The sequence below is a fragment of the Drosophila santomea genome, unplaced genomic scaffold (assembly GCF_016746245.2).
Source record: "Drosophila santomea strain STO CAGO 1482 unplaced genomic scaffold, Prin_Dsan_1.1 Segkk73_quiver_pilon_scaf, whole genome shotgun sequence".
NCBI classification, from domain to species: domain Eukaryota; kingdom Metazoa; phylum Arthropoda; class Insecta; order Diptera; family Drosophilidae; genus Drosophila; species Drosophila santomea.
Window position 1 is genome coordinate 1 of NW_025319006.1, and position 10,243 is coordinate 10,243.

General features: G+C 40.0%; 6 protein-coding genes and 3 pseudogenes across 6 annotated transcripts; 4 read left to right on the forward strand and 5 right to left on the reverse strand.

Annotated features, from left to right (window-relative positions):
• The first annotated feature begins 69 nt into the window (after positions 1-69).
• Positions 70-492, forward strand: LOC120457684 (histone H4). The gene has a single exon (XM_039645173.2). It carries the CDS (start codon positions 137-139, stop codon positions 446-448), a length of 312 nt encoding a protein of 103 aa, XP_039501107.1. The 5' UTR covers positions 70-136; the 3' UTR covers positions 449-492.
• A 408-nt stretch (positions 493-900) lies between these two features.
• Positions 901-1,401, reverse strand: LOC120457681 (histone H2A). Its single transcript, XM_039645170.2, has one exon. The coding sequence runs from the start codon at positions 1,338-1,340 to the stop codon at positions 966-968; it is 375 nt and encodes a 124-aa protein (XP_039501104.1). The 5' UTR covers positions 1,341-1,401; the 3' UTR covers positions 901-965.
• A 68-nt stretch (positions 1,402-1,469) lies between these two features.
• LOC120457682 (histone H2B) lies at positions 1,470-1,986 on the forward strand. Its single transcript, XM_039645172.2, has one exon. It carries the CDS (start codon positions 1,567-1,569, stop codon positions 1,936-1,938), a length of 372 nt encoding a protein of 123 aa, XP_039501106.1. The 5' UTR covers positions 1,470-1,566; the 3' UTR covers positions 1,939-1,986.
• Positions 1,987-2,256: 270 nt separating this feature from the next.
• LOC120457677 (histone H1-like) lies at positions 2,257-3,130 on the reverse strand. Its single transcript, XM_039645168.2, has one exon. It carries the CDS (start codon positions 3,098-3,100, stop codon positions 2,330-2,332), a length of 771 nt encoding a protein of 256 aa, XP_039501102.1. The 5' UTR covers positions 3,101-3,130; the 3' UTR covers positions 2,257-2,329.
• Positions 3,131-4,496: 1,366 nt separating this feature from the next.
• On the reverse strand, positions 4,497-10,073 carry LOC122756619. The gene is made up of 4 exons (XM_044006710.1): positions 9,599-10,073; positions 7,690-8,124; positions 6,128-6,421; positions 4,497-4,996 (listed from the first exon to the last, which is right to left on the reverse strand). Exons 1-4 carry the CDS (start codon positions 10,005-10,007, stop codon positions 4,560-4,562), a joined length of 1,575 nt encoding a protein of 524 aa, XP_043862645.1. The 5' UTR covers positions 10,008-10,073; the 3' UTR covers positions 4,497-4,559.
• LOC120457685 lies at positions 5,187-5,549 on the forward strand (annotated as a pseudogene).
• LOC120457680 (histone H2A) lies at positions 6,001-6,501 on the reverse strand. The gene has a single exon (XM_039645169.2). The coding sequence runs from the start codon at positions 6,438-6,440 to the stop codon at positions 6,066-6,068; it is 375 nt and encodes a 124-aa protein (XP_039501103.1). The 5' UTR covers positions 6,441-6,501; the 3' UTR covers positions 6,001-6,065.
• LOC120457683 lies at positions 6,537-7,085 on the forward strand (annotated as a pseudogene).
• On the reverse strand, positions 7,355-8,170 carry LOC120457679 (annotated as a pseudogene).
• Positions 10,074-10,243: the final 170 nt, after the last annotated feature.

Here is a 10,243-nt window from a genome sequence, read left to right on the forward strand (position 1 = left end):
GAAACGAACATATCATTCGTACTCTCTCGGGTTTTTGGCGTTTTACGTATAAATAGAGGCACACAGAAAATGTTGAAATTAGTTCTTCAGTGACTTTCGGACTGTGTGTGTGCAGAATAGTATAAAACAGTGAATAATGACTGGTCGTGGTAAAGGAGGCAAGGGATTGGGAAAAGGTGGCGCCAAGCGTCATCGCAAAGTGCTTCGTGATAACATCCAAGGTATCACGAAGCCTGCTATCCGCCGTTTGGCTCGTCGTGGCGGTGTGAAGCGCATATCTGGACTCATATACGAGGAAACGCGTGGTGTTTTGAAGGTTTTCTTGGAGAACGTAATTCGTGATGCCGTCACCTACACCGAACACGCTAAGAGAAAGACTGTTACAGCCATGGATGTTGTGTACGCTCTGAAGAGGCAAGGCCGCACCCTCTACGGATTTGGCGGTTAACAAAAAGTCCTGTACTTTTATTAAGCAATCGGTCCTTTTCAGGACCACCACTCACTTATTAAAAGGAGGTACATTTTCAAAAAAATATTTCTTTTATGGATGGGAATCCCAAGAATGAGGTAGTCTGCTATTGCATCAAACTAAATGTCGATCATTGATTGCTTTTTCAGGTAGACCAAATTGAGAGTATAGTGTGTATCTATTGATAGATTCATAACATGGCTTTGTACAGACTGTACTGAATTCAGACACCGTGTGTATATCAACGCATCGTGGAGTGCGAAAAATAAAAAAACTACTTTATATTTTATATAATAGAAAATTTGAAAAATCTTACTGCATATATAAATAAAATATGACAATTCTTAAAATAATTTTTTGTATAATTTATTCAATACAACATAATAGTAGTTAAAAATTTTTTCAAATCTTTGGTAACAATTTGGTCGTCCTGAAAAGGACGGTTTGATTGACGATTTTATGTACAAGTAGGGTTTCAGCTTTTGAAACGTTTAGTTTAAGCCTTCTTCTCGGTCTTTTTGGGCAACAGAACAGCCTGAATATTCGGCAAGACTCCACCTTGGGCAATAGTGACGCCGGAGAGCAGCTTGTTTAACTCCTCGTCGTTGCGGATGGCCAGCTGTAAATGACGCGGAATAATTCTAGTCTTCTTGTTGTCACGAGCAGCATTGCCTGCCAACTCGAGAACTTCAGCGGCCAGATATTCCATTACGGCTGCTAGGTAAACTGGAGCGCCTGCACCAACACGCTCGGCGTAGTTGCCCTTCCGGAGCAGACGGTGAATACGGCCCACAGGGAATTGAAGACCGGCACGGTTGGAGCGGGACTTTGCCTTTCCCTTCACTTTGCCACCTTTTCCACGTCCAGACATTTTGCTTTGCGTTTATTTCACTTAGTTCACTTTACACACGGAACACGAATGCTGGCCGAACCCCGGCAGGGAAATATTTATACTTTTTCGTCTGCCAGCGCTTTCAGTTAGGGGTGGGTGACTTAGACCTGAAATGATTGCCCGTAAAAAAGTATAAAAATGAACGCGTTCGGAGCCACATTATGATAAGTGAATTGTGTTTGTGAAAATATAAGTAAAGTAAATAATGCCGCCGAAAACTAGTGGAAAGGCAGCCAAGAAGGCTGGCAAGGCTCAGAAGAATATCACCAAGACCGACAAGAAAAAGAAGCGCAAGAGGAAGGAGAGCTATGCCATCTACATTTACAAGGTTCTCAAGCAGGTCCATCCTGACACCGGCATTTCATCTAAGGCGATGAGCATCATGAACAGCTTTGTAAATGATATTTTCGAGCGCATTGCTGCCGAGGCGTCTCGTCTGGCTCACTACAACAAGCGCTCGACCATCACCAGTCGAGAAATCCAAACGGCTGTTCGCCTGCTTCTGCCGGGAGAGTTGGCCAAGCATGCTGTCAGTGAGGGAACCAAGGCTGTCACCAAGTACACCAGCTCCAAATAATTTGTTCCTACGAATGCTGCGGACAATAATCCAAAACGGCCCTTTTCAGGGCCACAATGTGTTTCACCAAGGAAATGTATTTTTCAATATATCGTCGATTTCAACTTATCCATCCCCAATATGGGGTTAAAATTGTTCAAATTTGATTAGATATATACCAAAAAATCGGAAATGAAAACTCAATACGCTCAAAAAGCAACGTAATTCAATAACCAGACACGACGCGATGGTTGCCAATAAAATTAATGGAGCATTTTAATTTTCAAATAGTATTTAAATGAAAGTTTTTTCTCTTGCAACGGAATCGTTGTAGCCCTGAAAAGGGCTTGTTTAAACAAATTTCAGATCTGGAAATCTAAAATTTTGATTGCGAACATGTACTTTTCACAATTTACTTCTTGGCAGCCGTAGTCTTTGCTTTCGGCTTCTTGGCCGTAGCAGAAACCGCTGCTTTCTTCGCAGTCTTTTTTTTTGCAGACGCCGCTGGCTTTGCCTTTGGGGCTTTGGCTGCTGCAGCCTTCGACTTCGCTGCGGTCGCGGTCGCTTTCGCCTTTGTTGCGGCGGGCTTCGACTTTACGATTCCAGTTTTCTTAGCATCCTTGGCTTTTGCCTTCTCGGTTTTCTTTTCGGCAGTCTTTTTGGTGGCCACAGCCTTCTTAGCCTTGGGCTTTTTGTCAGCAGCCCCAGCGGCAGTTTTTTTGGAGGAAGCACCAGTCTTCTTGGATGCTACCTTCTTGCTTTCCACTTTTTTCTCAGCAGACAAAACCCTCGACTTCGCCTTCGGATCCTTATCCTTCTTGGCGGAGGCCGAAAGTTTAAATGATCCAGATGCACCCTTTCCCTTTGTTTGGATAAGCTTTCCATTGACCACGGCCGATTTTAAGTACTTCTTGATGAATGGAGCTAACTTTTGGGCGTCGCATTTATAAGTGGCAGTGATATATTTTTTTATTGCCAGAAGTGATGAGCCGCCACGTTCCTTTAAATTTTTAATCGAAGCGTCCACCATTTGCTGAGTTGGCGGATGTGACGGCGCCGCATTGGCTTTCTTTGCCTTTGTGCCGGCAGATCCAGATGCCTTTTTTTGGGCCACCTTTTTCTCAACTGTCGCGGATGGGGCAGCCACTGGAGAAGCGGACGTTGCAACTGCAGAATCAGACATTTTTCTTCACTAAGAACACTTTTTTTCTTCAGAAAATGGTCCGCGCGCTTTTGCCAACCTCCCTCGCTCGGATGAGAATCGAGGAGGAGAGCACTTTGACAATACGACTGCTAGCAGTCATTTACTATGTTGATGTTTGCTTGAAGTGCAAACTTTTTTTTAAATATAAAGTGTTTAAAATATTTAATAAAAATATGTTTTAATAGTTCTACATTCTTAAATAATTATTTTTTCACTATGAATTTTTCAAATGTTGATATATGGTTTTAGTGACTTTATAATGTTATTTGAACTTGAATATTCACATTTTTAACTAGAGCAATTTATAAAAAAATGTTTTTAAATTATAAATCATGAAAATAATTTAGAGATTCCCGATGTTTATTACAACTTTAACTTTCGACCTTTAGGAAAACCTAAAAAAGGAGCGTCTATTATTGATTGAGATACTTTATTACTTGATTTAAGTTGACAATGAACTACATAAAAAGTTTTCTCTACGGCATCATTCAGCAATAGTTTTTGATTCTAAAAAATACATATATTGTCAAAAACAATGGATTTTTAATATTTTCTTAAAATAATAACGTGTTTGCTTAGTAGATTAAAGTTTTCATGCATTTTTATAAATAATTTGTCTAAAATAAATCAATTTCCCTGCCATATATCAGCCTTCATATAGTATGTCATACAATGTTTTCATTTAATAAAAAATATAAAGCAATCTTTTTTGTATTATCTCTTTCTTTTATATTTAGATATTCAATTTCCCAACGTAATTAACCAATTTCTAAACAAGTTTTTACAGATCTTTTATTTTTTACAGACGGTTGAAGGGGCAGTTCCACTTGCCCCGCACGATCTCTTCAATAATATTCCCAAATTGAGTTAAAACTAAGAAAAAATTTTAATTAACAATCTTTATGTTCTAGTTTTCTGTTACTTTCCAAATATTGGACAGACCGATATAATTACATTATTTCCAAACTGTCATTCGCAGAATTTTGATTTTTTAGATGTTTGAAGGTAACGTGGTTCTTGCTCCGTATGACTATTTCAGTGTTATTTCTAAAGGAAGCACTAATAAAAAATATAAAACAACTGTTTTTATATTAACCTTTTCTTTTATTTTATTAATGTTGGGCTCACAATTAAAATAACAATATTTCGATTCTTTCATTAGCAGAATTTCTATTTTTTTGAAATGTTTGAAGGTTCAGTGCCGTTTGCCCCTTATAAACATTTCAATAATATATTCAGCTGAACTTAACACAAAGACAAAATATAGAATATCAATTGTTATTATTTTCTATATATAATATTATATTCTAATATATATTCTTTTATAAATAGGCTGCAAAAGAAAAGTTTAAATCTCATTGAATGTGGTTTGTGGTCCTGAAAAGGACCGATTGTAGAGTATGCTAGGGCTTGGGCTGCCAGTTGAAGCCTTGACAACTTAAGCACGCTCGCCGCGGATGCGTCGCGCTAATTGGATGTCCTTCGGCATTATGGTGACACGTTTGGCATGAATGGCACACAAGTTGGTATCTTCAAAGAGACCAACCAGATAGGCTTCGCTAGCTTCCTGCAGGGCCATAACAGCCGAGCTCTGGAATCGCAAGTCAGTCTTAAAGTCCTGAGCGATTTCACGCACCAGACGCTGGAAAGGCAGTTTGCGGATCAGAAGCTCTGTGCTCTTTTGGTAGCGACGGATCTCACGCAAGGCCACTGTTCCAGGGCGATAGCGGTGGGGCTTCTTTACACCTCCAGTCGCAGGGGCGCTCTTGCGAGCGGCCTTAGTAGCCAGTTGTTTGCGTGGCGCCTTTCCACCAGTCGATTTGCGTGCAGTTTGCTTGGTACGAGCCATTTCCGATTTGAGTTTCACCACAGTTCACGTTCACTACTTCACGTTTCAAAACACAATAAACGATCAGAGCATTTGCTACCTACTTATATAGCAAGCGTGGATGGTGAGAAAGAGAAAGAGAAACAGAGGCCATCTCATTTGACAAGCGAGGAACGAAACGAACATATCATTCGTACTCTCTCGGGTTTTTGGCGTTTTACGTAGTTCTTAGTTCTTCAGTGACTTTCGGACTGTGTGTGTGCAGAATAGTATAAAACAGTGAATAATGACTGGTCGTGGTAAAGGAGGCAAGGGATTGGGAAAAGGTGGCGCCAAGCGTCATCGCAAAGTGCTTCGTGATAACATCCAAGGTATCACGAAGCCTGCTATCCGCCGTTTGGCTCGTCGTGGCGGTGTGAAGCGCATATCTGGACTCATATACGAGGAAACGCGTGGTGTTTTGAAGTTTTCTTGGGAGAACGTAATTCGTGATGCCGTCACCTACACCGAACACGCTAAGAGAAAGACTGTTACAGCCATGGATGTTGGTGTACGCTCTGAAAGAGGCAAGGCCGCACCCTCTACGGATTTGCCGGTTAAACAAAAAGTCCGTACTTTTATTAAGCAATCGGTCCTTTCAGGACCACCACTCACTTTTAAAAGGAGGTACATTTTCAAAAAAAATATTCCTTTATTGGATGGGAATCCCAAGAATGAGGTAGTCTGCTATTGCATCAAACTAAATGTCGATCATTGATTGCTTTTTCAGGTAGACCAAATTGAGAGTATAGTGTGTATCTATTGATAGATTCATAACATGGCTTTGTACAGACTGTACTGAATTCAGACACCGTGTGTATATCAACGCATCGTGGAGTGCGAAAAATAAAAAAACTACTTTATATTTTATATAATAGAAAATTTGAAAAATCTTACTGCATATATAAATAAAATATGACAATTCTTAAAATAATTTTTTGTATAATTTATTCAATACAACATAATAGTAGTTAAAAATTTTTTCAAATCTTTGGTAACAATTTGGTCGTCCTGAAAAGGACGGTTTGATTGACGATTTTATGTACAAGTAGGGTTTCAGCTTTTGAAACGTTTAGTTTAAGCCTTCTTCTCGGTCTTTTTGGGCAACAGAACAGCCTGAATATTCGGCAAGACTCCACCTTGGGCAATAGTGACGCCGGAGAGCAGCTTGTTTAACTCCTCGTCGTTGCGGATGGCCAGCTGTAAATGACGCGGAATAATTCTAGTCTTCTTGTTGTCACGAGCAGCATTGCCTGCCAACTCGAGAACTTCAGCGGCCAGATATTCCATTACGGCTGCTAGGTAAACTGGAGCGCCTGCACCAACACGCTCGGCGTAGTTGCCCTTCCGGAGCAGACGGTGAATACGGCCCACAGGGAATTGAAGACCGGCACGGTTGGAGCGGGACTTTGCCTTTCCCTTCACTTTGCCACCTTTTCCACGTCCAGACATTTTGCTTTGCGTTTATTTCACTTAGTTCACTTTACACACGGAACACGAATGCTGGCCGAACCCCGGCAGGGAAATATTTATACTTTTTCGTCTGCCAGCGCTTTCAGTTAGGGGTGGGTGACTTAGACCTGAAATGATTGCCCGTAAAAAAGTATAAAAATGAACGCGTTCGGAGCCACATTATGATAAGTGAATTGTGTTTGTGAAAATATAAGTAAAGTAAATAATGCCGCCGAAAACTAGTGGAAAGGCAGCCAAGAAGGCTGGCAAGGCTCAGAAGAATATCACCAAGACCGACAAGAAAAAGAAGCGCAAGAGGAAGGAGAGCTATGCCATCTACATTTACAAGGTTCTCAAGCAGGTCCATCCTGACACCGGCATTTCATCTAAGGCGATGAGCATCATGAACAGCTTTGTAAATGATATTTTCGAGCGCATTGCTGCCGAGGCGTCTCGTCTGGCTCACTACAACAAGCGCTCGACCATCACCAGTCGAGAAATCCAAACGGCTGTTCGCCTGCTTCTGCCGGAGAGTTGGCCAAGCATGCTGTCAGTGAGGGAACCAAGGCTGTCACCAAGTACACCAGCTCCAAATAATTTGTTCCTACGAATGCTGCGGACAATAATCCAAAACGGCCCTTTTCAGGGCCACAATGTGTTTCACCAAGGAAATGTATTTTTCAATATATCGTCGATTTCAACTTATCCATCCCCAATATGGGGTTAAAATTGTTCAAATTTGATTAGATATATACCAAAAAATCGGAAATGAAAACTCAATACGCTCAAAAAGCAACGTAATTCAATAACAGACACGACGCGATGGTTGCCAATAAAATTAATGGAGCATTTTAATTTTCAAATAGTATTTAAATGAAAGTTTTTTCTCTTGCAACGGAATCGTTGTAGCCCTGAAAAGGGCTTGTTTAAACAAATTTCAGATCTGGAAATCTAAAATTTTGATTGCGAACATGTACTTTTCACAATTTACTTCTTGGCAGCCGTAGTCTTTGCTTTCGGCTTCTTGGCCGTAGCAGAAACCGCTGCTTTCTTCGCAGTCTTTTTGGGTTTTGCAGACGCCGCTGGCTTTGCCTTTGGGCTTGGCTGCTGCAGCCTTCGACTTCGCTGCGGTCGCGGTCGCTTTCGCCTTTGTTGCGGCGGGCTTCGACTTTACGATTCCAGTTTTCTTAGCATCCTTGGCTTTTGCCTTCTCGGTTTTCTTTTTCTCGGCAGTCTTTTTGGTGGCCACCAGTCTTCTTGGATGCTACCTTCTTGCTTTCCACTTTTTTCTCAGCAGACAAAACCCTCGACTTCGCCTTCGGATCCTTATCCTTCTTGGCGGAGGCCGAAAGTTTAAATGATCCAGATGCACCCTTTCCCTTTGTTTGGATAAGCTTTCCATTGACCACGGCCGATTTTAAGTACTTCTTGATGAATGGAGCTAACTTTTGGGCGTCGCATTTATAAGTGGCAGTGATATATTTTTTTATTGCCAGAAGTGATGAGCCGCCACGTTCCTTTAAATTTTTAATCGAAGCGTCCACCATTTGCTGAGTTGGCGGATGTGACGGCGCCGCATTGGCTTTCTTTGCCTTTGTGCCGGCAGATCCAGATGCCTTTTTTTGGGCCACCTTTTTCTCAACTGTCGCGGATGGGGCAGCCACTGGAGAAGCGGACGTTGCAACTGCAGAATCAGACATTTTTCTTCACTAAGAACACTTTTTTTCTTCAGAAAATGGTCCGCGCGCTTTTGCCAACCTCCCTCGCTCGGATGAGAATCGAGGAGGAGAGCACTTTGACAATACGACTGCTAGCAGTCATTTACTATGTTGATGTTTGCTTGAAGTGCAAACTTTTTTTTTAAATATAAAGTGTTTAAAATATTTAATAAAAATGTTTTAATAGTTCTACATTCTTAAATAATTATTTTTTCACTATGAATTTTTCAAATGTTGATATATGGTTTTAGTGACTTTATAATGTTATTTGAACTTGAATATTCACATTTTTAACTAGAGCAATTTATAAAAAAACATGTTTTTAAATTATAAATCATGAAAATAATTTAGAGATTCCCGATGTTTATTACAACTTTAACTTTCGACCTTTAGGAAAACCTAAAAAAGGAGCGTCTATTATTGATTGAGATACTTTATTACTTGATTTAAGTTGACAATGAACTACATAAAAAGTTTTCTCTACGGCATCATTCAGCAATAGTTTTTGATTCTAAAAATACATATATTGTCAAAAACAATGGATTTTTAATATTTTCTTAAAATAATAACGTGTTTGCTTAAGTAGATTTAAAGTTTTCATGCATTTTTATAAATAATTTGTCTAAAATAAATCAATTTCCCTGCCATATATCAGCCTTCATATAGTATGTCATACAATGTTTTCATTTAATAAAAAATATAAAGCAATCTTTTTTGTATTATCTCTTTCTTTTATATATTAGATATTCAATTTCCCAACGTAATTAACCAATTTCTAAACAAGTTTTTCAGATCTTTTATTTTTACAGACGGTTGAAGGGGCAGTTCCACTTGCCCCGCACGATCTCTTCAATAATATTCCCAAATTGAGTTAAAACTAAGAAAAAATTTTAATTAACAATCTTTATGTTCTAGTTTTCTGTTACTTTCCAAATATTGGACAGACCGATATAATTACATTATTTCCAAACTGTCATTCGCAGAATTTTGATTTTTTATAGATGTTTGAAGGTAACGTGGTTCTTGCTCCGTATGACTATTTCAGTGTTATTTCTAAAGGAAGCACTAATAAAAAATATAAAACAACTGTTTTTATATTAACCTTTTCTTTTATTTTATTAATGTTGGGCTCACAATTAAAATAACAATATTTCGATTCTTTCATTAGCAGAATTTCTATTTTTTTGAAATGTTTGAAGGTTCAGTGCCGTTTGCCCCTTATAAACATTTCAATAATATATTCAGCTGAACTTAACACAAAGACAAAATATAGAATCAATTGTTATTATTTTCTATATATAATATTATTCTAATATATTCTTTTATAAATAGGCTGCAAAAGAAAAGTTTAAATCTCATTGAATGTGGTTTGTGGTCCTGAAAAGGACCGATTGTAGAGTATGCTAGGGCTTGGGCTGCCAGTTGAAGCCTTGACAACTTAAGCACGCTCGCCGCGGATGCGTCGCGCTAATTGGATGTCCTTCGGCATTATGGTGACACGTTTGGCATGAATGGCACACAAGTTGGTATCTTCAAAGAGACCAACCAGATAGGCTTCGCTAGCTTCCTGCAGGGCCATAACAGCCGAGCTCTGGAATCGCAAGTCAGTCTTAAAGTCCTGAGCGATTTCACGCACCAGACGCTGGAAAGGCAGTTTGCGGATCAGAAGCTCTGTGCTCTTTTGGTAGCGACGGATCTCACGCAAGGCCACTGTTCCAGGGCGATAGCGGTGGGGCTTCTTTACACCTCCAGTCGCAGGGGCGCTCTTGCGAGCGGCCTTAGTAGCCAGTTGTTTGCGTGGCGCCTTTCCACCAGTCGATTTGCGTGCAGTTTGCTTGGTACGAGCCATTTCCGATTTGAGTTTCACCACAGTTCACGTTCACTACTTCACGTTTCAAAACACAATAAACGATCAGAGCATTTGCTACCTACTTATATAGCAAGCGTGGATGGTGAGAAAGAGAAAGAGAAACAGAGGCCATCTCATTTGACAAGCGAGGAACGAAACGAACATATCATTCGTACTCTCTCGGGTTTTTGGCGTTTTACGTATTAGTAGGACTCGACTGTGTGTGCAGAATAGTT